The 26,307-nt window shown below is 51.7% G+C and overlaps 1 protein-coding gene across 3 annotated transcripts in view; it reads right to left on the minus strand.

The window, feature by feature from the left end:
* Nucleotides 1-26,307, minus strand: part of KAZN (kazrin, periplakin interacting protein) — a 1,348,869-nt gene that overhangs the window by 37,718 nt on the left and 1,284,844 nt on the right. For all 3 annotated transcript variants that reach the window (XM_070768463.1, XM_070768464.1, XM_070768465.1), the window contains 4 exons: nucleotides 22,004-22,193; nucleotides 20,154-20,284; nucleotides 17,188-17,238; nucleotides 15,674-15,797 (listed from right to left, as the gene is read on the minus strand). In XM_070768463.1, coding sequence (XP_070624564.1) covers nucleotides 15,674-15,797; nucleotides 17,188-17,238; nucleotides 20,154-20,284; nucleotides 22,004-22,193 — 496 coding nt within the window. The remainder of the gene's footprint in view (nucleotides 1-15,673; nucleotides 15,798-17,187; nucleotides 17,239-20,153; nucleotides 20,285-22,003; nucleotides 22,194-26,307) is intronic.

Consider the following 26,307-nt stretch of genomic DNA (forward strand, 5'->3'; position numbering starts at 1 on the left):
CATCACTGACTCCATGGACATAAATTTGAGCAAATTCCAGGAGTTAGTGGAGGACAGAGGAGCTCGGCGTGCTGCAGTTCATGGGGTCACAAAGCACTGGACGCGACTTAGCAACTGAACAGCAACGAGGCTTTCTCCCCTGTCACTGGTCCTGATGTCAGCATCTGTCCTTAGGACAAGCCCCAGTGTTTGCATTTGGTTATCACTCACTGCTCTGGTCCTGGTATTAGATCACAGCCTTTTGTTTTTGGATGGAAGTGCCTTGGGAATTTTCCTTACTGTTGATGAGGCCGGTGATGTGTTACAAAGTATGTTTTGTTTCAGATTTAGGGGTTTTGTAGAGGGAGGTCCTTCAGAGTCCGCCTTCCTCCTCACTGCCCAAGTGGACATCCCTCCTGCGATGGGCACTGTCCACCCAGAACTCTTCATGTTCTGCTGGTGCCACGTGCATGGGTCTGTTCACCTGCCCTGCCCAAAGGAAATCCCTAAGTCAGCAGGCAAACCTATCCATCTCTTTATTGCCCAGGCCTGGTTCATGGTGATGCTTAATGCCATTAGCGGCGGTAAACCCCAAAGCTATAGGAAAGGAGGGAACAACATAATTTTGTTTTTAATTTGAATCTACCCAGGGATGTCTTCTGCTCAACACCCTTCACCAGCTGCCTGGATAAAACCTAAGTTCCTTACGTAACAGCGCTCTGTGTGGTCCGCCTTGCCAACTTGATCAGCTTCTCCTCGGTCTCTCACCCCTCCTTGGGCTTTTTAGAAATACTTCCTCAGTCCTCCTGCCTCTCCTAGCCCTCATCCCTAACTGGCTGTGCCTGCTGCCCTCTCTGCCCTAAAGGTGATCTGTTGTTGTCTAATCTGCCTGAACTCCTACAAAGCCGTCAGGGCCCTATTTAAATGTTACCTCTTCCAGGTCACCTAGCCGAGGCCAGTCACCCCCTGAAACACACACCCCCTCCATGGCCCCCGGCCCACACTTATGCTCACACAAGCTCTCATTATCCCAGACACTGAGCCTACACTTCTCAGAGCTGAAGTTCATTAACAGTTATGTAATTGTTTGAAGGAAATACAACCAGTCCATCCTAAAGGAGATCAGTCCTGGGTGTTCATTGGAAGGACTGATGCTGAAGCTGAAACTCCAATACTTTGGCCGCCTTATGCAAAGAGTTGACTCATTGGAAAAGACCCTGATGCTGGGAGGGATTGGGGGCAGGAGAAGAAGGGGACAACAGAGGATGAGATGGCTGGATGGCATCACCGACTCAATGGACGTGAGTTTGGGTAAACTCCGGGAGTTGGTGATGGACGGGGAGGCCTGGCATGCTGCAATTCATGGGGTTGCAAAGAGTCGGACATGACTGAGCTACTGAACTGAACTGAATTGTTTGAAGAGTGTCTGACTTCCCACTAGATATCAACTCCACAAGGACAGGAGCTGAGCCCCGTCTGCTCCCTGGGTATCCCTGGTTCCTAGTAAGGGCCCAAGTTAGTGTCGTGCTGGTAAATGTGTAACAAGCAGCTCTCATATTTTTAAAAAGCGCTTTGGTTTATAGCACGTGTTTGCCCATCTCTGTGATGTAAATATGCCCACTGTGGCCAATTTCAGTTGCCCACATGATGCCACTGGACGTGGGTTGGAAATCAGTTTTTGAAGCTCTGTGAGCTCAGCTGCCTGAAACGGAAGGAGCTCTGTACACGTTGGTTAAAAGAAGGCAGGAAGGGCGGGAAGTGAGGAGGGAGGGAGCAGGTCTCCCTTTCTGACTGACCTTCTGCCAGCCCCACCCCCTCGAGGCCACCTTAAGATGCTTGTAGTTCTTTAAATGTACACATGGTCTCAGGAACTCTCAACCTTGGCAGTATTTTAACAACATTTTTTTCTTTATTTTTAATTGAGGGATAATCACTTTATAATGTTGGACTGGTTTCTGCCATATATCAACAAGAATCAGCTGTAAGTATATATATATTCCCTCCCTCGTGAGCCTCCCTCCCACCCCTAGATCCACCCCTCTAGGTCATCACAGAGCACCAAGCTGAGATCCCTGTAGCAGCTTCCCACTAGCTTTCTATTTTACACAAGATGGCACCCCGCTCCAGTACTCTTGCCTGGAAAATCCATGGACAGAGGAACCTGGTAGGCTGCCGTCTATGGGGTCGCACAGAGTCGGACACGACTGAAGCGACTTAGCATAGCATAGTGTATATATGGGGCTTCCCAGGTGGCTCAGTGGTGAAAACAAAACAAAAACCTTGCCTGCCACGCAGGAGACGGTGATATGATCTCTAAGTCAGGAAGATCCCCTGGAGAAGGAAATGGCAACCCACACCCCCTATTCTTATCTGGGAAATCCCATGGACAGAGGAGCCTGATGGGCTACAGGGCGTGGGGTCACAAAGAGTCAGACATGACTTAGCGACTAAACAGTGGCAGCTGCAGCAGTATATATCCGACTCTGTGCGACCCCATAGACGGCAGCCCACCAGGCTCCCCCGTCCCTGGAATTCTCTAGGCAAGAACACAAGTGGGTTGCCATTTCCTTCTCCGATTCATGAAAGTGAAAAGTGAAAGTGAAGTTGCTCAGTTGTGCCCGACTCTTAGAGACCCCATGGACTGGAGCCCACTAGGCTCCTCTGTCCATGGGATTTTCCAGGCGAGGGTCCTGGAGTGGGTGCCATTGCCTTCTCCGATGTGGCAACGCTACTGTCGATTTGTCCCAGCCTCTCCTTCCCCTGCTGTGTCCACACGTGTGTTTTCTCTATATCCGTGTTTCTATTCCTGCCCTGCAAATACGTTCATCAGCACCATTTGTCTAGATAACCTTGGCAGTATTAAATGACATTTGAGACTAGACAATTCTTTGTCATAGGGGCTGTCCTGTGTTCAGCACTGTCCCTGGCCTCCACCCACCAGAGGCCAGTGAGCACGTGGCGTGGCTGCTGCCAGCGCCCCCATCCTTCCACCCTGGGTCCCTCCCGTCCTTGGGCCAGCCCTGCTCAGACAGCTGACTCCAGTTAAAACTCCCTGCCCTTGGGCAGTAATGGGGGAGCCCCTGTCAGCACTTTTCAAGCCAAATGCTGAATTCTCTTTTTTTAAACACTGTATTATAATGTGAAATACTGATGTTTTATGGCCTGATAACGGCCGCTGCATTGGATGGAGATGCTTTCCCCAAGCCCTCGGTCACAGCTCCTATGAAATAGTAGGTGCAATGGTCAGGCCTCCTGAGCCCGGGCTGCTAGGACCACACAGTGTGGTCTAAATGGCATCGAATCACTAACTGTGCAGCTGCTAGAATGATGGCAGGAGCCCGAGTGGGCCACCCCCAACACCCCAACCCCAGAGCCAAGCGGGCCTTTGGAGGCCCTGAGCTAAGAGCTGATAGCCCTTTCCCCCCAAGTGTCCCTTCAAATACACTAACCCATGAGGCACCCTGAGAAATCCCAGAGCTCTGCTCTCACCCCTGACAACTACTTTCTGCTTAAAAAAAAATCAGATACTTCCCTTCCCCCTCATTTGTGATGCTGCTGCCCAGCAAAGATGTAAGCTATGCTCACAGTGTCTCCAGCCCCACGAGTCCCCTGTCCCCAGCCTTGGAGGACACCCTCCTCCAGCCACGCTTCCTGCCAGCCCCTCCTCCCCACATCCCAAGAACTTTCCCAGACAGCAGGGCACCTGTTGAGTTGACAAGGCTCCACCCCGCTCTACACTCATTTCCCAGGTATGTGCTAGGCAAGTATTTCCCAATTTTACTTTGGAGGAAGGTGCTCAGAAGAGGTCCGAGGAAGGCAAATGTACTGTGATCCAATGACAACTGCTGTATGCTTTAAAAAAAAAAAAAACATGTACCAGAATGTTCTTTTTCTTCTTTGCTAGCCTATTGTCATGCTGAGGAGTGCTCACATTTGGGAAAGAAGTCCTTCTTAGAGTCTAACCTGCAACTGGTGTCTCCCACCCCACCTTTTTTTTCTTCCCTCCCACCTTCCTGATTTGACATCTCTGAGAACCAGAAGTACCCTTTTCCTGAAACCCTAAAAGCGGAAGTTAGACTTGCTAGAACTTCAAAGAATTGATCACTACAACAGGGCAGGCCACTCCGAGTTTCCTGAAACACCTGTCTCCTGTGTTCTGCTCCAGGAAATGACCATGATACTACTGTTGCAGGAAAAGGGGACGCGAGAGGATGGTCATATCCCAAGGTCTCAGGCGAGTCCCTGGGGTGGGCCACCAAGTGAGGGGCCTTGGCTTCATGCAGGAAAGAATTCACTAGCGAGCCGAAGTGGAGTGAAAGCAGGTTTATTCTGCATACTCCGTAGGGTGTGGGTCATCTCAGAAGACAAGAGGGCTTCTCTCCTCTTTTTTGCTTTCACCAGCTGGCTGCTGGCCTCTGCGTGTATTTCCACAGTTAATCCTTTTTTCCAACCTGCTTTCCTGGCCAACTTCTGTATGGGTGGGTGGGCCTTAACGGTGAATTCTGTGGAAAGTGAAGGGGCTCTTTGAGCAGAGGCCATGTGCAGGAGGAGGGTTCCTATCCACGTGTCCATGTAGGGACAGTGCACGTTTGTGTCTGTGCGGTTCTTGGAGGCAAAGCTGGGGGCAGTGGATACTTGGAGAGTGATGGATAGCTGTGTGGTCTGAGGACCCCCAATGGATCTGCCTCTTCCCTTCACTGACCCTCCCATCTCTCCTTCAGGCCTCAGGACCTCTCTGCTCAGCCTGCTTCCGTGAGCCCCATGGATAGTGATTATTGCGTTGGCCCACCCATTTGCTTGCTGGGATGGGGGACCACCGCTGAGTCAGATCCATGAACCTCTGGCTTGGGTGTGGCATTTGGAGCTGATACCTCCTTTGGGATCATCCTCATTGAATAATGCACCTTTCCACACCGCTCCCCACCCCGCCACCTCCTCAAAATGCCTTGCGATTGCCTCCTGGAAATTTCTTGCCCCAGTGGTGAGCAGCCATATTTCTTGCCCCAAGGCCAATAGGAACGGCAAAGACATTTAAGAGTGGTGGTTTAGTTGCTAATTTGTGTTCGACTCTTGTGATCCTGAGGACTATAGCCTGCCAGAATCCTCTGTCCATGGAATTTTCCAGGCAAGAATACTGGAGTGGGTTGCCATTTCCTTCTCCAGGGGATCCTGCCAACCCAGGAATCAAACACGGGTCTCCTGCACTGCAGGTAGATTCTTTACCAACTGAGCTATACAGTATCTGTTTAATTTCTTTCAAAATAAAGAGTGCTTCGGTAAGGTTCGTTTTGGGGGCCTTCTTGCAACTTAAGATGCTACAGGAAATGTCAAGGAGAAAACTGATGCTGGTCATGGCCATTCCTCATGCATCCTGAAACATGATTCCTGGGGGTATCTGTATCCAGGGCTGGTGGCCACCATGCTCACTGTGGACTGACACCCCGTTCAAGCCCATCAGTATGTTTAGCTGGAGCCTTGGCACAAGGCAGAGTATCCTAAGAAGTTTCCACCCACTTGGGAAGTGAGCCTCTCCCTGCTTTTAGATGAACTCCTTTAATTGTGACACCCCTTCTCTGCCTCCCTCTAGGACTATAATTGTTCTAAAGGCTCATGGTTTTATCAGATTCATATCTGCTTGGAAAATGGTGTAGGGCAATAGTCTGCTGGACCCCAATTCTTAGTCTTGTTCCATTGCTGACTACGTCTCCTTGGGCTGTTTATGTGGCCCCTTGGGGCCCCGGTTTCCTCATCTGTAAGGCTGAGACAGTAACACACACTTCATATGATTTTGGGCATTACTTTGCCAACAAAGGTTTGTCTAGTCAAGGCTATGGTTTTTCCTGTGGTCATGTATGGATGTGAAAGTTGGACTTTGAAGAAGGCTGAGTGCCAAAGAATTGATGCTTTTGAACTGTGGTGTTGGAGAAGACTCTTGAGAGTCCCTTGGACTGCAAGGAGATCCAACCAGTCCATTCTGAAGGAGATCAGCCCTGGGATTTCTTTGGAAGGAATGATGCTGAAGCTGAAACTCCAGTACTTTGGCCACCTCACGCGAAGAGTTGACTCATTGGAAAAGACTCTGATGCTGAGAGGGATTGGGGGCAGGAGGAGAAGGGGACGACAGAGGATGAGATGGATGGATGGCATCACTGACTCGATGGACGTGAGTCTGAGTGAACTCCGGGAGTTGGTGATGGACAGGGAGGCCTGGCGTGCTGCAATTCATGGGGTCGCAAAGAGTCGGACACGACTGAGCGACTGATCTGATCTGATGTTAGAATGATTTGTGTTATCGCATTGTTTATGTCTGCATCCTCAGCCCTCAGCCCTTAGCCCTAGCCTGGCACATAGACAGTGGTCACCCAGTGTTTGTTGAATGACATAGTGAGTGTATGTGAAGCGCCTTCATGGCAGGCCCTCAGTGAAAGTCAGCAAGTCATATAGTACTTTCCTCTCCCAGCCTCCATCACTGCCCATACACCCCACCCCACCAACCCCAGAAGCCGGTCTTTGGCCTCAGTCCTCAGCCTGACCCCTCTCCATACCCCTGGGCCTCTGGGTTACGGCTGTGTCCACTTTGATGACTGTGCATCCTGCTAGGATTTCCGGGAGAGCAAGGAGTGACCCTTCTGTGAGGCTCATCAGCACCTTCACCTGCAGGTGGAGCACTCCCCCACACCCTCGCCATCTCCGAGTCCCATGAGCTCGGCCAAGCCCATGAGAAATGGTCTAGTGGTCTGGCTGGGCACTCAGGCTGCAGGTGCTCTGACCCCAAGTCCTGCCAGCCATATTTGGCTTCCAGGGCCTCAGGATTCCTGTGCTGATTCCAGGCTTCTGAGGGTAGCTCCCCTGCTACTCCCCCAAACACCCCAAGCCCTGGGGACACTTCTTGGGGTCAGAAATGAGTGGTCTCCCCGCTGCCTGGTGGCCCAGGGAGAGATGGGCAGGAAGGCCCTCTGGTGAAGGAGGATATGGGCCAATGAAATGGGGATCTATGACCAGGCAGGCCCAGGACTCTCTGGCCAGGGGGAAAGACAAGGACCATCAACACTGGACCAGTCTACAGAGAGTCCAGATGGGAGGTGGTGGAGCCAGTGGTCTGGAGATATATTGGAGTCATGGAATTTTTTTCCCCCAAAAGGATACCCTCATAGCTCAATAGGAAACCCTGGTTCAGTTCCTGGGTCAGGAAAATCTGCTGAAGAAGGGATAGGCTACCCACTCCAGTATTCTTGGGCTTCCCTTGTGGCTCAGCTGGTAAAAGAATCTGTCTGCAATGTGGGAGACCTGGGTTTGATCCCTGGTTTGTGAAGATCCCCTGGAGAAGGGAAAGGCTACCCACTCCAGTATTCTGGCCTGGAGAATTCCATGGACTGTATAGTCCATGGGGTCACAAAGAGTCAGACACTACTGAGCGACTTTCACTTTTCACTTTCAAAGGATACCCAGGTGGTGCTAGTGGTAAAGAACCTGTCTGCCAATGCAGGAGATGTGAGAGACTCGGTCTGCTCCCTGGGTTGAGAAGATTCCCCGGAGGAGGAAATGGCAACCCACTCCAGTATTCTTGCCTATAAAATCCCATGGACAGAGGAGGCTGGTGGGCTGCAGTTCATGGGGTTGCAAACAGTTGGACACAATTGAGCACACACCAAGGACACTAAACTTAAAAGAAAAATAGATGCTGATATTAAAGAATTGGGGTGTATCACATGACATTTTTGGCTTTCATGAAAAACCAGGAGCTTTGGAAGCACTGCAGCCCGGCATGACTGCTTCCTTTAGATTCGACGGGAGGGGGCAGGTGTGAGCCCCGCACAGGGCTGGCCATGAGGGTGCTCACAGAGGTGGGTCCTTATCATTGTCACTCAGACGCTGCTGTGGAGACCCTCAGAGCAGACAGCAGCGGTCACTCCACTTGCCTCCCCATCAGGACTGGCTGCCTGGTGCTTCATGACACCTGGCTGTGAATGGACTGTGTCCTCACCCGAAAGGTGGACACAGGTTCCCAGAGGCCCATGTTACAGATGAGGAAAGTCGAGCTCTGCCATATGCCAGATGCTTTTACCCACTTCTCAATCCATCTTTGCAACAGCCCTGTGAGGTAGGCAGTCTGATTTCCATTTTACAGAGGGAGAAACAGGTTCAGAGGGACTGGGGGACTGGCTTAGGGTCACACAGCTGAGTGCCGGCTCTGGACTCAAACCCAAAGATCTGGCTCCAAAACCTGGTCTTTCCTCGACTCCTCTCCCCGATGGCTTGTGTGTGTGCATGCTTAGCTGCTCAGTCGTGTGTAACTCTTTGTGACTCCGTGAACTGTAGCCCGCCAGGCTCCTCTGTCCATGGGGATTCTCCAGGCAAGAATACTGGAGTGGGTGTCCAAGCCCTCTTCCAGGGGATCTTCCCAACTCAGGGATTGAACCCAGGGCTCTCGCATTGCAGGAAGATTCTTTACTGTCTGAGCCTCCAGGGAAGTACCGACCCCCCCGCCCCCCCCCGCCCCAGCCCCCACACCCGCCACGGCTTAGTTTTGATCAATTCTGCTGGTTCAGGCTGTCACTAAAGTGAATTTGTATTTCTTAAACATGCGTGAGGAGATGGAGGGGCCCTGTGAATGATTCACCATCCCAAGATGCGCTCTCTGACCCTCGGTTTGCAGACAGCCCTCAGATTCCCCTGCCCTGCAGAGAGCTTCCTCTTCTGTCACCACAGCGCTGGTCCCCGTGGTGACAGCTGACAGAGTCGGCCTTCTCCCCTCCCTGGCCTGGGTCCTCCTTATCACAGGCTCCATGCCACCCCCAGAAACATCTGCCTCCTAACAAGGAAGGAAGCTGGTGCTCCTGGGCAGGCGTGGGGTCCGTTTGGATGTGACTTCAGCCCCGCTGGCCTGTCCCAGGGAGAGCAATTAGGCAGCTCAGAGCTGGTCGGGGGCACGGCAGCTGGGCCAGGTGTTTGCCAGGGTGGTGTGTGCACTTCTCTTCCCGCGCCGTGGCCCTGTGGCATTAGACTTGGCTCCTCTGTCTACACCTGGGCCAGCAGCAAGACGAACACCTGAGCCTGGAATTTCTCAGCCACTCTGTGGGGATCTCTCTGCCTCTGCAGATGCTGCTCACTGACTCAGCTTCTTTCCGAGCAAAAGAGATGCTCAGAGAAAGGTTCTGACTCACCTGGCCCTGTGCCCAGCTCACCTCACCTCACTATTTTTTTTTTTTTTTTTGGCTGTGCCCTGTGGCATATGGGATCTTAGGTCCCCAACCAGGGATTGAGCCTACACCTCCTGCATTGGAAATGCAAGGTCTTAACTACTAGACCACTAGAGAGGTCCCTCACATCACTTCTTCAGGCTCTTGGAGATCCCACATGAGCCACAGGGGCTTCCGTGGCTAAACCGTCAGGAGCGAGTCTGCCTGCTGTTGTTTAGTCACTAACTCGTGTCCAACTCTTTTGCAGAGGATCTTCCTGACCCAGGGATTGAACCCAAGTCTCCTGCATTGCAGGCAGATTCTTTACCATCTAAGCTATCAGGGAAGCCCTTCCTATCTCTGGTTGAACTTAAATCTATTCAAATCCTGGGGAACATAGGCCATGAGGCCAGTGCTTTCCAGGCTCCAAAACACAATCAGCTGGCATTTCTGAGCCCACAAGGAAAGTGTTGTTACACTAACTTCACAGGTGAGAACACTGAGGCTCACAAGTTAATTAAATAGCTTGAAATCAGATGCTAGTCCAGAGCTAGAGCAATTGATTACCCAGGCCTGACTTGGCCTGGCCCAGCCCCACCGGTGGCCTGCAAAGGTCCTCCAGATGGAGCAAGACATGCAATCTTAGATTCTCTTGTTTAGGTGCAATTAACTGCTGCTGCTGCTAATTCGCTTCAGTCGTGTCCAACTCTGTGCGACCCCATAGATGGCAGCCCACCAGGCTCCCCAGTCCCTGGGATTCTCCAGGCAAGAACACTGGAGTGGGTTGCCATTTCCTTCTCCAATGCATGAAAGTGAAAAATGAAAGTGAAGTCGCTCAGTCGTGTCTGACTCTTAGCAACCCCATGGACTGCAGCCCACCAGGCTCCTCCGTCCATGGGAGTTTCCAGGCAAGAGTGCTGCAGTGGGGTGCCATTGCCTTCTCCGAATTAACTGCTAGTGCCTGCTAACCTATTAAGAAAACAGTCAAAGATTTCCAAAGCCGGAAACTCAGAAATGCAAACAGTCAGCCAGCGTTTCCCAGGGACTCTGATTCAGAAGCATGGCTGATGCTCTGACAATGTCAAAGGCTCCCCCTTAGGACATGCTAGGGACTAGAAGTCCTGCCATTTTCAAGAAGGAAAGGCCAAGGTTTTCAGTTGCTGCTATTCTTGCTTCTTAGAGATTAATCTTGGGATAATTTTCTTGTGGATTCAGTTTGTTGGGGAGGTAGAGTGCAGGTGTTCATATCTGCATATTTTTTGGTAACTGGGCTTTAAGGCACCACACAGTTGTGGCTCAGATGTGGGTTCTCCATCCACCAGCTGGTATCAGGATACATCCCCTCAGTCTCTCTATACAGTGACACTTCCCTGGTGGTGTGCTATGACTTCGATATTTCAACAACTTCTAACATTGGGTCAAGATCAAACCCCTAAGTTATTTTTAAGCTTATAGGGCATTCTTTTATATTATAAAATTATGAACCTGTTCTCTTATAATAGGAGAAGGAAGTGGAAACTCACTCCAGTATTCTTGCCTGGAAAATTCCATGGACAGAGGAGCCTGGTGGGCTACAGTCCAGGGGTTGCAAAAAGTCGGCCATGACTGAGCACATCAGCGTCCTCTTATAAAGTTAATCATATATATTCCCACTTGATTCTTCATTAGCACCAGGTTCTTTTTCCTTGGGCATAGGTGGGAAGTCAGGGGGCATGGCAGGTTCTGCCCCCCCACCATGGGGTTTGAGTTGAAAAAGCTTGAGTCGTTTGTTCAGAGCAGATGAGCGAGGGGGTAGGGTGTTTGGGAGGAAATGCAGGTTTTTGGTGAGAGGGCCCGTTGATACTTTTAAACTCATATAGTCACAGGCCCAATGGTTTTCACCTGCAGCCCCACTACACCTGGATTCCCCAGGAGCCCAGGTTGAGTGATGCACATAGCAGCTGCCCAATAACCTTGTGCACAGGTGTCGGGAGAGGCTCCTGGGATGCCCGGGCCTTCCTGTAGCCAGGAGGGGACCTCCCCTCTGCCCCACCGCCTTGTCCCCACCAGGAAGTGGCAGCTCTGGTACAGAGAGGGGTTTCATAGCAGGGCAGATGGAGGCCATGCCCTGCCTGATGGAGAGCTCGTGCTGAACCACAGTGCGTTTCTGCCCTGCCCTCTCCTCCAGTCCCTCTCTGCAAGTGCGTTTTCTGGGCCTGGCAGAAAAAGACTAACAGAAATAGACTCCGTCACAAAAGCCAGGAAAGTGCTAGGCTGTGCCAGAGGCTACTGGTGGGTAAAAGTAGGAGTGGAGTCAAGTTCAAACCAGATCCAGCAGAGGGACTGGAGGCACCCACCGAGCTCGGTCCCAGCCCCTCACCGCCCACTCGGAGGCGTCGTTCGGGGCACTACAGCCTTGCTAGGTTGGAAGCCCAGTTCTGTTTCCTGGCTCCTTGATCCCAGATGATGTACTTTGCCTATTTTCCCATTGCCAATGGAGCCTTTGGAGGGTTAACTGAGTTAATACGTGTCAAGCGCAGAGCATGGAACTTGGCCCATGGTAAGTGCCCAACAAATGTTAGATGTTATTACTGTTATCACTACTATTAGGTTGCGCCTGTTGGAGCCTGCCAGCATGGGTGGGAGAGCACACAGCAGGGCCACCGAGGACAGCCATGCCGGCTGCATACTGCATACCATCCACGTGGTAATGCAGGGCAAACCTGTGCGGCTGTCCACAGATCCTGCAGATGGGACAGCCCTACTCCAACTTCTGACTAATATCGTGATGCTGAAGTTGGACCTTTTGGGGCAAGGTCTGATTAACAAAGGAGGGGAGTGTGGCTTTTGAGTAGAGCTCTGTGGATTTGAATCAGGTGTGACCTGGCCCTTGAGAAGGCCCTGGTATTGCAACACCGATGGCAAGGATCTTAGCCAAATCACTCCTTTCTGGGCCAAGTTTTCCCTCATCTGTTCAGTGTAGGGGGTTGGGTTAGTTTTGGGGAGGCAAATTGGCTTTCTCTTTGAATGCCAATGCTGATTGATTGGCAGTGGCTGTTGGAGGCTTTGTAAAGTGAAGACATGAGAGGTCATTTGGGGCTGGGTGAGAAGGGCTCTTTAATTGTTCTGTGATGTCTGTTTTGAGACCAGGGAGAGAGGAGCTGTGGCACGTGTGTTCGGGCCATTCACGCTCCTCAGATAAGCCCAGTGGTTCTCAACCCTGGCTGTATCGGAGATTTTACCACACTGATTCAGCAATATAGCACCTGGCATTGGTCATTTTTTGTTTTGAAAGCTCTGCAGGGGATTCTAATGTGTGGCCAGGTTGACAGCTACTGGGGCACACGCCCCTCATTTCCTGGCAGTCCTGCACTCTGTAACTTCTCGGCATGGTCTATACATTTATGGTACTTTGAGCTTTCTTCTAGTAGAAACGCAAGGGGGGTTAAAAAGGCGTCTTCCAGTCTTATTGCTGGAGAGGATTTAAGTTGGGAGGCAGAGGCTGAAGGCACAGCTGCGATTGTGGATTGGGGTATCCAGGTGGCCTCTTCTCAGGCTATACTGCGGGGTTTTCATTGCGGGAGGACTAGGTTTTGCATCTGGGGGCGGTCTCATGGGGCTCAGAAAAGACCAGCCCACTCTGGCTTCATTAGGGAAGCCCTGTGGCTCCTTTAATTTCTCTCTCAAGCTCCTCTCGGTCCCCAGGGAAGGCAGGAAGTCAGGACAATGCAGAGGCCCACTGAGGTCTTCAGGAAGTAATGTGCCCCAAACTCACAGGGCCCCGCTTTGGGTCTTTTGAAGGAGCGCTGGGGGGAGAAGGAAGCAGATGAAAGCTGACTGGGGCCACTGGGCTGGAGAATGCAGGGTCAGGGCGCCAGGCTTGGAGGTGGTGCTTTAGGACCACAGGCAGCCCTGGATGCTGATGGCTCCTCCAAATTACAGTCAGGGTGGCAAAGATGAGATGTTTCTGGGAGGTCACCCCAGCCTCAGCCCCTCCATGGGCCCAGAATCCAGCCAGCTTTCCTCGGCCCCTCCCATCACCCCCACAGGACCCAGCCCTGAAATTCCAAGGGGCAGGTCATGCCGGGCTTTGCCTCCCACCCGGAGTAAGATAGAAGCAATCAAATAACATAGAATTCGATCATATTTTAAAATAAGCTTTATTTAGATTTTTTTGTTTATATTTTATATTTGCATCCATGCCTTCAAGAAACCTTTCCCACGGGAAAGGTTATTTTCATCTAATGTTACCCATAACTCATTCGCTATTTGACGTAGTTCTCTTAAATAAATCATCCTTAGTAACTCTTAGAATTATCTCCTAATTTACAAAAACTGAAATGAAAAGGAACTACTAAATCATTATTACCAGGAGGGGTTGCAACCTTATTTTCTTGTAAGTAAAGGGCAAAACAATAAAAATCAACTAAAAGAAAAAAAAATTCATGGGGGGAGAAAAGCATTTCCTAAAATCTCTCTCGCTCCAGCTGCTCTCCCTCGCCGCCAGGCTCGGTGAAATGGCTCAGCCAACAGAGCCCAGAAAGATCCTTAGTAGGTACCCTGCCTACTTTAGGTACCTTTTCCAACCCCATTAGGTCAGAAGGAAAGGGAGCAGCTGACTGGGGCTTTTCTGTTTTAGAGACTTTGGAAAAAATATCCTATCCCTTCTGATAAGAGATGCTTCAGCATTTAAAAATCTCTGTTTCTTGGTAAGAGTTGCAAACGTTACGGTTAGCAGAAAGCGCAACTACTGTTGTTTAGAGGGTGTGTGAACTGAGCTGTTAGTAGTTAAGGTGGTTCAGAGCGGGAATTCACAGGTCAGAAGAAAAGGAAAGGCTAGTTTTAGGCCATGGGAGACCCTGGCTTAGAAGCTCACATGTTCTCCTTCACCTGGCGTTATGATGCTCACAGTTCCTTGCTGGTGAAGCCTCACAGGGATCAACACTGCTCCCCAGAGAGGCAGGCGTTTCTGCCAGCCCTTCTCTCCTGGGCTGAGTGGGCTCAAGCTGCTGTGACAGTTGGACGACAGGGTCTGAGGAATCCCAAGAGACTCCGTGAGGTGTGGGTGGAGGAGCCAACCAGAAGAGGGAGGGCAGAGGTGCTGGGCGCTGTGTCTCCAACAGCCCTCCCCCTCGAGATGGGTGCCTCCCCCATGGCACCTGCCTGGCCAATGTGCAGAATCAACCAAGGATGAGAGAGACACAGCTGCAGGGAGGAATGGGGGCTGCTCCAGGACCCTTGGGGAACCCACTTGGGCCGAGTGTCCCTGGGGTCCTACCCTGTGGTCATGCGGTCGGCTGTCTTGCCCTGTATTCAGCCTCTCTCAAAAGACAGACCCAAGAGAAGGGGACCACGACATCAGGCGCTCTGCTCACTGAGGTCAGTGCTCTTTCAGATAAATAAATATGTATAGAAAGGCCTGGAGAGAGCTCTAGGTGTGAGAAAGGCGGAGCGTACTTTCCATGCAGGGGCGGGACAATGAGGGAGAGAGAAGAAGAACGAACAGAAAAAAGCGAGCTTGGAAATCCAATGGTCCCTGGTTCTGGCCACCCTAAACTCTACCTTGCGCAGCTTGGCAGCAGCATGATCACAGAACACACAAGTCAACAGAGAACCCGCCTCCCGCCCGCCCCCGTGGAAAAATATACATTCCGATATTTATGTAATAATTTAGCTAGAATAAGTCTTCTGCATTTGTGCAAATAAATTAAACGGAACAATTTTCTTTTCCCCGTAAAGAAAGAAACGGCAACGCAATTTAAAAACCGGCAGGCCATTAAAAAGAGCCCGTTTGGCCTCTGACAAGCCGAGCCAGGACAGGGCCCCTTGGCCAGGCTTGCAAGTCTCTGTGGAGAGTGGACCTTACCCTGATGATGATGGCCTTTTGGGGTTAAAGTGACTTGGGTGTGCCCGAGAACAGGGTCTGGTCCCACGCGTTCACACTGGAAGGGGTAGGCAGAGTGGGGTAAGGGGGGGAACATCAAAAACAGACCACATCCTCAGGGAGACGGGCTCCAGAAGTAGCAGTTTGGACGAGGGACATTTACAAGCACAGAGGGCACAATAGTTTTGTTATTTACAAATACACAGCAGTCCTTCAAGTTTTCAAGTTTCATAAAAAGGAGGCAGGGAGGGAAAGGGACCAAAAAAATCCCCCAACGAACCGAACAAAAAGAAGAAGAAAAAAAAAACACATTGAAAAAAAAAAAACAAAAACAAACCCAGATTAACAACACAACTGTATCGCTCCGAGGACAACAGAGAGTTGACATGTTCACACACGGTTGTAGTATGTACATCAATTACAGAGGTGACGACGCAGGGGAGGGGCCCGCGCGAGCAGGCTCGGCCACACCCGCGCCCACGTGCGCGAGAGATCGCGCACACACGCACTGCCACGCACGCCCAGCCGCACCCCCCCCACCCCCGACTCGCACGCACGTCCACACGCACAGACACGCCCGCCGGGCAGCAGGCGAAGGGAGGCGGGTATCACCAGTCCGCGTCCTCCTCTATGTAATAATCAGGGGCGGTACCATCAAAGAGGCCGGGGTCGAGGGACTTCCGCTGCTTCCCTCTGGCGAAGACACGCGAGATGGAGCCGAATCCCATTTTCTCTTTCTTCTTTTTCCGTTTTTGGTCTTCAAGATCCTCTAGTGACTGCGGAGTCCGGCCAGGTGATGGATGAGGCGGGGAGAAGAACAAAGAAAAGCTGAGCTGGGGCGGAAGACAGGGAGGGGTGGGGGTGGGGGGGCATCCGTGGGTAAAGATGCTAGGGTCTGCCCCTCACTCGCTGAGCGGACTTGGGCCTGTTACAGAACCTCTTGGGGACAACACTAGGACCCATCCAAAACTGTCATGAGGATGTCACTAAAGTGAAGATAAAAAAACGCTTAGAACAGTGCCTGGCACCTAATAAGCATTCGTGATAGCTGCTGTTGGGGTTTGTACTGTTATTTAAATTCAGTGTGTTGTCCACAGCCTTCCTGTGCTTGTAGAGGGCTTGCAGAAGCACACCCATGCATGCTGCCACGGCTGGCCACAGGGCCCATGAGATGAGCCCTTTGGAAAAGGGGGCGTCAGGAGAACATGGACAACTAGGGAGGAGAAAACCTAAGCTTCATGTCAGCCAAGAGCAAAGACCCTGGACCTTAAGGTTCCCGGGTCTGGCAAGTACTATACTTGTACTGACAAGAAGCAATACTGGCCTCGGTAGAGCCGGGAGGCCAGGGTTGGGTTCTGATCTTGATTATGTCACTACCCGGGGAAACCTGGAGAGCCCCCACCTTCTCTGAGCCCAGTTTTCTCATCTTGTGATGCTGGGATTGTTAATAATGACAAAAACAATGATTAGAAGGAGGAGATCTTTCTCTCAGGATAACTATGGGCTTGCAGCTTTGCAAACAGTCAAGTATTTTATACAAAGATGCAGGACAGTGCTATTGGTCAAAAAGGTGGAGGTTAGAGTAATGGTTCCTCAAACCACATCAGAATTACCTTAATTCCAGTCACCTTCCCCACACCCCAGCCTGGCAGATTAGAATCTCTAGGGTGAAGGGCCTAGGAATCTGCAATAGGAAAATCTTCACTGGCAGACCCTGGTGCAGACAAGCAGTCCAGAAGACCAGCATGTGGGAACCCCAGGATGAGAGAGTTGACCTCGGAGAACTCCTCTGAGCCTCATATCCATGTTTTCCTCCCTACAGCCCCTTTCTCACTCTTAAGATAGTGTACTGAAATGTTAAAAGTGAATTTTAAAAAGTTTCCTGGAGCAAGAGGTCCAAAGAGCCCAAGGCTCAACAGGGCTGCATGGAGGATGTGGGATGCTCTTAGTAGGTCCACAGATCTGGAAGAGGACGTAACAGGGCAAACCCAGGCACTGAGCCCAGCTCTTGCACCAACCCACGTGACTGAGGTTGTGGCTTAACTTCTCTCTGCCCTGGGTGCCCACGTATGGATGTGGGAATGCTGAGGGCCCAGGGGAACAAGTGAAGTCACGGTTAAGAAAGGGTGCAGGGAGGGCCTGAGTGGCCAGGCAAGGCACACCTACCTGTACAATGGGGTTGTGCAGGTTCTTCTGAACTGGGCCGGGACTGTCGCCCTGTAGCCAAAGGAGAGGAGGAAGATGAAACAGCGGAGACACACAACATATGAGAACAGAGGTGGCCCGTGGAGCATGGGCTTTTCCGTGGAAGGAAGTCATCCCTGAGGGACTGCCCTGCCTCTGGGGAATCCGCCCTCCACCCCGAAAGTAGACACTTCCCAATGGCTCAGTCATGGCACCTCGGGTTCATGGAGATGCTGCCTGGACCAGGGATCCTGGCCAGAGGGCCCTGAGGGGATCTGCCTGTTCTGGCTTCTTGACCCCTATTACCCTCTGACCAACATATCTGTCACTCAAAGGCTTCCAAGTTCCTCTCCTAATTGACCCACTGAGTTAAAACTGGAAGTTGGTTACACTTGGTGCTTTTCCTAAAGAAGTATAACTTTACAGAAAAGCACAAAAATAAAGAATTTTGGGACAGGAAGACTTGTAAGACTATGCAGCCTCTTATTAATATTTCCCCCACGAATAACACAATAAATGTCTTATTGTGTGGAGGGGCAGACAAGGCTCATTAGCCTGATTTACAGATACACAGAGAGGTTCCAGACAGTCCAACATTATAAAGCTAATTAAAACCAGAGCTACAACTCAAATTCAAGACCATCTGTTTTTTTCTTGGTCTAGTGCTCCTTCCTCTGAGTATGCAAAAGCCCTCATCATATCCCAGAATCAATCTGCCCTGCCTGGGGTAGGGGCACAGATCACTGGGATCACAAAAGTCATTACTAGGGTGACTTCTGGTGCTCATTTCCAGAATTGCTAGTAAAAGGCAAGAAACAAACCATGTGTCACGTGAGTGAATGTCCATCTTCTCCAGCCTCTCTGTGCTGAGTTCCCACCTCTGCTCTAAGTAAGTGACCAGAGCATGAAAGAATGGGGGTTGCTTATTCCAGGCCAGGCTGTTCTTGCAGGTATCAGGTCAGATGCCTGAGAACAGAGCTACACCTGGAGCTATTTTCAGGTTCTTCCTGGCTTACCTGTATGCACATATGTTGAGATGGGGGATGAAGGTGGTTGAGGGAGGGCAGGGATGGAACAAACAGTAGTTTAGTCTTTAGTCCCATCTCAAGGTTTGCAAACAGAATCTATCTATCTGCCAGGCAGCTAAGGTAGGTTGGTTCTGTGTAGGGCCATCTTTGCCAAATGTATGGGTGAGAGAATGAGGCTAGAGCCCACTGGAATACCCACATACAGACTGGCTTATCACAGCACCCACCACCTAGCAGCAGGGCCCTGTGTAGTGAGCTTGGGAATAAACATGCCAGACCTGCTCTCTGTAGCAGCAGGTTATGTGCCAAGGCCAAGTTGTGCAAAAGGCTAGATCTGAGCCAAATGCAATTCAGAGGCCTTTAAAGAACACTTTCTGCAGGGTGGATTTCCCAGTGGCATTTTGACTGTCAAAGCCCCATTGGGAAGGCAAAATATGGCCCTTGGGAAGGTGGTCTTATTTGAGGTGTGCTCAGATACTACAGGGTATCTGGCCCACACTAAGAATGCACGGCAGTGCTGGCTGTAGGTATACCTCAGCACTGACTCCTCAGAAAGACAGTAATGTCAGAGGCCCCTCTACCGGCCAAACCTTCCTTGCCTTGGCTCTGCAAGGACAGCCTTTATCACCAGAATTCTCTCCTGGGAACAAGAGAAGAACAGATTGCTTCCTTCAAGCCCAGGTGAAAACAGAATCCCAGTCCTGAGTGGGATTCAGGCCCCCTCCCCATCCTCATGTGGCTTCAAGAGGCCCCGGCCAGCAGTCTCTGTCACCCACACCACCAGGCTGAGGCAACTCATTTCAAGTTTAGTCTTAGCTATTAAGTGCTTTTTATTGTTACTATAGATTTGGAAAAAAAAATTGCTTCCATTATGATTACTAATATAGAAAAGTTACTGATTTTTATCAATTGATATTGTACCAGTACTGATATATACTTCTCATTATTAGTGTAATGACTTCAGGTTATTCTCTTGAGGTTTTCCAGGTAGATAATCACCCCACCGGCAAGCAATAGTTATTCTGTCTTCCTCTCCCACTGTATCCACCTCATTTCTTTTTTATTATCCATCTCACTGGTTAATAGAACAACATAAACCAAGTCTTTGAGAAAGCTTGTCCATGCATTTGAAGACCTGACTCTGCTGTGTCTTTAGGAAATGGCAGGGGAGCCCCAGGGATTATCAACCACATGATGGAACAAATAGGAAAAGTGGGCCCCGTACCCTGATCCCAGTGTTTCGTGTTCGAGCCTCGATGTGGAGGCTTCCTGTCCTCAGACGCTTGACCCACCTGCCTTTGTTCACCACCCCCATTCCTGGGAAGCCTGTCTCCCCACCAGTCATCAAGAGTTAGGTGGCTACTGACCTGCACCTCTTGGTAGCTGGGACTCAGTATACAATCAAAAAGCATGTGATCGAGCAAGCAAAGCAAACAAACTTAGAACAAATTCACTGGATGCCTCTCCAGAAGCAAAACATGCAAAAACTCCCAGAGATTAAAAAAAAAAGTCTGGCTGATTCCTGGATGAAGGATCAAGAGCTGGTTCTACAGGGAAATAGGAGTGGTGGTGGTGGTGAGATCCCAAGCTCGGAAGGTAGTCTGGGAGGAGACGCCCATGGTCCCAGACACAGCCCACCACAGGTAAGCCCAGGCTGCTCAGCCCCTGTGGCCGACCCAGGCCCGCCTTCCTCTGGATTTTCCTCGCCCTCCCGGACACAAGGAGCCAACAGGCCTCATTTCTTTCTCTCCCCACATCCATCTCTTCTTGCAAAAGGAAAGAACAGAACAGGAAATGCCTCCGCCAGAATGCTCCCTGGGTGGACGAGAGGAAACAGCGGGTAGGTCTTCACCCCTCCACCCCCACCTCTGAGGTTTCCAGGGGGGCCCACGGCCCGGGCCCTGCGGCTGCTGGCCTTACGTTGCAGAGGGAGTGTGTCCGGTGTCGGGGGGAGTTGATGTCGCTTGGCGTGGACGACCGGTCGCCTTCGGCGGCAGATGCGTCGGAGATGACAGAGGGCTGCCGGGAGTGGCACGGGCTCACCCTGACCGCTGGAAAGCAGGGACAGTTGGTGAGTGGGGGAGGGAGAGGATATCTGTGGCTTCACTGCCTTGCAGGTTGTTCCACCCATTATACAGATGGGAGCACTGAGACATATAGAAGAGACTTGCCCCGCTCTCCACCCCTCTATTCCACAGTCCCACACATCACCAGAGAGCTGCTGCTGGCAAGAATCTCCAGTCCCTGGATCCAATAGGCCCCCTCCTAACCAGGATGAAGAGAAGAGCAAAGTTTGCAGGCACCTTGGTGATTGTTTTTCACAATGCTCCCACTGCCTGGATGTTACCTAGACCTGGTGCAATCCTAACAGCTGGTCAATACCAGCTTCCCAAGCAAGAAGCCTTGAAGCCACCACTGGCTCCTCTTTCCCTCTCATTCCATCACCCCAGCCAATCAGCAGCAGCACCTCCAAACACAGCTGTAAATCTGGCCACTTCTCTCTAGCCCCACCACCACTACCCTAGCCCAGGTCACCACTGTCTCTTGCCTAGAAGACCATGGCAGTCTCCCAGATGGCCTCCACTCCTCACTGCAGTGAGAGCCAGGCAACTGGTCTCACTTTACCTGGGGGTAGAAATGCAGTCCTCCCGCAAGCGAAGGGATTCAGCCCTGCCCACCTCCACCCAGCCTCAGCTCATGTCACAGCAGCTGAATGCCTATAAGCCCACCAGAGTCCCTCCAGCAGATCGCTCTCCTGGCTGTAGGCGCTGGCCCTGGAGGGAGGAAGCACTTACTGCTGGACAAGACTGAGGGCCTATGGTGTGCAGGCGGCGCCTGCAGTGAGGGCTGCGTTACTGAGAAGCGATCCTTGCTGCCAGGGGCCCTATGGAGGAGTGGGTGGGGTAGGGTGGGGTGGGTGCCTTTGGAGTCAGAAGCTTGGGTTCCTAGCTAGGTGACAGCAGGAACCACAGGCTCCAGAAGCCAGCTGCCTGTCTCCAATCTGCACCTGTCACATAAATGCCACTCACAGGAGGGACAAAAAAATGGAGCCAAGTGTGCTGCAGATGTGCAGAGGGGTTTGGCGTTTGTACTGTAGCTGGTGGGTCTAGATGTTGACTAGAGGCTGAGCCCTTCTCCCCACCAGTGCCTGGAGCAAACACCCCTAACATTTATTTCTAACCTCCCCACACATCCAGTGATTACCTGGAGCTGTCAATCAAGGGAGTCTCACTATCTCCTCCGCCAAAGGATGCCCATGTGATCCAGACGGGAGGATCAGGGTATCCACGGCCCGACACTGTGATTGGTCCAGGGGTGGGCATATGACCTGGATGGCCAATCAGTGTAACCACTCCCTAGACACAGTGATTGGTTTGGATATAGGCATGTGACCCTGGCTGGCCTATCAGAGTCCTTCTTTGGGATTTACTATACACACTGAGAAAGATTTCTCTGAAGAGTTTAGAGCCGCAGGGGCCCTAAAAGCCAGAAACTGCTGGAAACTGTTTTCTGCTTTGTGGCAAGAGGTAGTCTAAAGATGAGGCCAAATGTAGGCAGGCAGAGCTGAGAGATGGAGCGAGTCAGACCCAGATATTATCTGAACCTTGGTAGCCAGCTACACTTGAGTTCCATCATTCTGATTTTTCAGTTACCCTGAGCCATGGCCTTTGCCCCACACACCCCCAAAAGCAGAGACAGTGTGTAAAGAGGATGCTCGCCTCCTGAGATGCCTCCACAGCCGTGGCTGGGCTAGGTTGGGCTGGACTCACCTTGCCGGTCCGCAGGGTGGGGGGGATGTGAATGGTAGAGAGTCTGCTGGCTCTGTCGGATGGCTGCAGTCAGCGGGAGGTCTGCCTGCACCACCCACTCCTGGTTGCCATTAAGCACCGTCTCGCCGGGCATGGCGAGTGAATGCCGCTTGGGGACGTCCTTGGTCAGTGTGGCTAAGGACTGCTTGGCCTGGAGAGAGAGCCGGGGAACAGGAAGAAGACCATGTGATCATGGGGACTCCTCTCCACCTACTGCTGGGCCATCACCCACCATCCTGAGAAAGCCAGGCATCTGACACACCAGGGCATGTCCAGCTCTGCACCACCTGCCAATCAGCACATCACCTAGGGTGTGCTCTGGGGTTAGTTATCCCTTAGTTCCTGCTGACACACAGTCAGACCACAAAGGGGGATGGAGGACACACTTAGCACCCATTCTCTTGGTTTCTCTAAGGACCAGCTGGGATTTGAATGAGATGGTAAGAAAGTGGTGTTTTGCCTCTTTTCCTTTGTGCTAAGTTGCTTCAGTCATGTCCGACTCTTTGCGACCCCATGGACTGTAGCCCATCAGACTCCTCTGTCCATGGGATTCTCCAAGCAAGAATACTGGAGTGGGTTACCATGCCCTCCTTCCTGACCCTTTATCCCCTTCAGTTCAGTTCAGTCGCTCAGTCATGTCCGACTCTTTGCGACCCCACGAATTGCAGCACGCCAGGCCTCCCTGTCCATCACCAACTCCCGGAGTTCATTCAGACTCACGTCCATCGAGTTGGTGATGCCATCCAGCCATCTCATCCTCCGTTATCCCCTTATCTCCTCTCAAATTCAACCTGTGATGGCTCCTTCACAAGGTTCTATGCAACACAGGCTGGGAACAGGGCAGACCCTCAGCCTGGCTCCCAGGATTCCATGAGAACACGTGAGAAACAAGGAAGCCTGGGACACAGGTGTGGGGCTGAGTTTGGGCAGATGAACAGTCAGACAGCTGTTCCTTTCTCTGTCTCCTGACTGAAGTTATGGACCTTTGGGTTAGCTTTGGGTCAGCTCCCCACCAGGGTATAGGGGGTCTTATTAGAAGTTGTCCCAAATTATTCAGGGGAGAAAAGGGTACATATTAGAAAAGTATTAATGTGTACTTTCCATCATATTCAACTTCTGCTTCCCCACTTACTCCCCAGGCTCATGCCAGGGGAGGGGCCCATGGGCTGTAACTGAGAACAAATGGCAGAGCCACCATGAGTGCTGGCTTTGCCCCTAACATGAACACAGATGAAATGGAAAGACTTCATCTCATCTTTCTCCTAGCTCCAGAACTTTCCATACCCCAAGACCCTGGGCTCCTCCAGGCAGAGAAAGAGAGTCCAGCTGAGAAATGAAGTCCTTAGCCTAAAGCCTGATACAGCCTCATCACATTGACCAGCTGTGTTATTTTAGATAAATCACTGCCTTCTCTGAGCCTCAGTTTCCCTATCTGTGTAATGAAAAGCTTGGACCAATCTTTAGGGCTCTCTGTAGCTTGGATACTCCAGGAGTCTATGAAATCACTCCCCTTCCATTGCCAGCCCCCAGGGAATATAAACCCCCTTGGCAAAGAGAGGCTGAGTTGAAGGAGTCAGCTCCTCATCCACCAGCCAGGTAATAATCTCTACCTGGTTTAGAAAACTGTCATGTGCTCAAGTGTAACAGCCCTGGGTCTCAAGCAGGGAGTGCAGGATTAGCTGTGCTTGCCGGAGGAGAAATTAGAGGTTAAGTAACTTCTCCAGGAGTGCACAGCAGGTACGATGTCAAAGTTGGGCCCCAAGCCTGGGAGCCCCATGGTTGTCTATGGTACCCACTCTCCTCTGGGGCAAGGAAATAACCAGCACAAGTGAGGCAGCCTCTGAATCCATGAGGCAGAGAGTAGGGTTTGGCTGGTCACCACGGGATCCCCAGCACCTGGCTTGGGGCTGGGCACAACGAGCGAAGCACTCAGGAAAACTGCAGAGGGAGTGGAAGCAGGTCTCTGCCACGTCCAGGCAGACAGCCCAGGGAATCTGTGCTGTTCACTTACTACAGGAACAATGGAGCAATCCTTTTACTGAAGGAAGGAGCCAGGCCGGCTGTGTCTTGGAGCTGCCACGTGCCTGCAGCAGGCCCACCAGCATCACGGACTCGTTTCCTGGACCAGCGCGCCTCACTGGGGACCACATCTGCTCTCCCCTCCAGGTGTCTGTGCGCCTGGCCTCCCAGCCCTCCATCCTGGCTCTGCTCTGTGTAGTTGGCTGCCCCACTCCCTGGCTTCCTTCTGCCCAATCCATCTTGGCTGCCAGACGGGTGGACGCTGGGGGAAAGCGAGCGCCCGTTCAGTCTGCCATCATCGCTAACTCTCAGCTCTGCCCTCTTGCAAACACCCCCAGCCACGCACATGGAAAGCACAGGCAAGTCCAAGTCATCCCCTGAAATAAGCAGCCCCTTGAGGCAGCGTAGAAAGAGGCCTGGGCAGGACCACTCTCCTGTCCCCACCTGGCTTCCTTCTCCCAGGTGGAGCCTCACCTCTGTCTAGGCCTGAGAGCAGCACCTTCTGTGAATAACTCAGCAGGCCACTTGGCATTATTACGGCCTGACAATGTGGAGGAGCCTACCTTTAGTCCTGCAGGACGGGGCGGGTGTGTCTGTGAGTTCTGAGCACCGGAACCTGTGACAAACTGTCCACTCATGAGTTTAAATTTCCAAGACTGAGCAAAACAGAGATGTGAAGTGCAGATGAGGCACATAGTCTAACTTAAAATACTTGCATGTACACACACACTCACTCTCTCTCTCTCGCTGCTGCCCTGGATCATTTCTTTTTTTTTGGTGGCAATCTGCACATTTCTCTACTAATCTCCTCCACTGAATGCAGTTCAACATTAGGAGCTCGCTCTTCTCTCTGAGCCTACACGCCCTGCTGGACACCCTGAACCCACAGTTTTGAGCTCCTGGGAACCAGTGAATTGGCTCAAACACCCTCATGTGACAAAAGTCAGACAGAACACGGTACAAACTCCATTTCTATTATTTGACTTGCTGTGTGATCTGGAGCAAGGTACTCCACCACCCTGAGCCTCAGGGTCTTCACAGTAAGATGGGGAACTGAGAGGGATCATTGTCTGTAAGTGCACCCCCTGGAGTTGTGCGACAAGGCAGCCTAGTATAGCACCTTGGAGCCTGGGCTCTGGGATCCGACAGCCTGGATCTGAGCCCAGCTCTGCCACTTCCTAGCTGCGGGATCCTGGGAGAGGCCCCTCGCCTGCGCCTTCACACCCTTGTCTGTCTGATGAGGAAACATGGTTGCTATGGAGAGCACTTGGCCTATGGTTTAAAAAAAAGGCTCAATAAATGTCAGTGACTGTTATTATGAAACAGTTTCTACTTCACAAGTAGGAGTCAGACATGGAATAATTCACAGGAAGGCCCAGGATACTGTCTGGTTTGCTGTCCAACAGTAGCAGGCTGTTAGGATTATTTATGCCTCTGTGAAATTGGATAATCCAGGAAGTAGAAGGGAAGAGGAATGTGGAGCCCTGCCCTCCTCTCCCTCAGGTTCCTGCCTGAAGGCCAGGCTGTGTTTCCAGTCAGAGAGTTGGCCTGACTGTGAGGGATGCTGTGAGTGAGGCTCACTGGCTTATCAAGGGATCTGTGCTTGTTGAGGGGCTTCCCAGGTGGCACCGGTGGTAAAGAACCCACCTGCCAATGCAGGAGACGTAAGAGACGAGGATTTGATCCCTGAGTAGGGAAGATCCCTGGAGGAGGGCATGCCAACCTACTCCAGTATTCTTGCTTGGAGAACTCCATGGACAGAGGGGCCTGGCAGGCCACAGTCCAGAGGGTTGCACGGAGTCAGACACGACTTAAGCGACTTAGCATGCACGCATGCCAATTCAGGAGACATAAGAGGCGTGGATTTGATCCCCGGGTGAGGGATATCTCTCCCGCCAAAGCCTGGGAGGATTTCAGGGCAGGAACACTTGAACCAAACATGAGAAGGTCATGCTCGGATGGATTCCAGCTGCATAAAAGCTGCATTTGCACTAAAGAGTCATCATGTTGGCTACAAGCGGACTTGACGACCGTCTTCCTGGGCTTACTCACTGCGACCCTGTCCCAGATCTCAGGATGTGGTGGCAGTGGGTCCAGCGTGGAGGCACCAGAATCAGCTGATAAGGCAATACTGGGTCCACACCTTCTCCAACCAACCCACAGGGTGGAGAGAGGCCCTATGGGGGACGTCAGGCTTGGGCAGGCTCTGACCCTCACATGTGTGGCTGGGGGGTCTGAGCTCAGGC

The sequence above is a fragment of the Bos indicus genome, chromosome 16 (genome assembly GCF_029378745.1).
Source record: "Bos indicus isolate NIAB-ARS_2022 breed Sahiwal x Tharparkar chromosome 16, NIAB-ARS_B.indTharparkar_mat_pri_1.0, whole genome shotgun sequence".
Lineage (NCBI taxonomy): Eukaryota > Metazoa > Chordata > Mammalia > Artiodactyla > Bovidae > Bos > Bos indicus.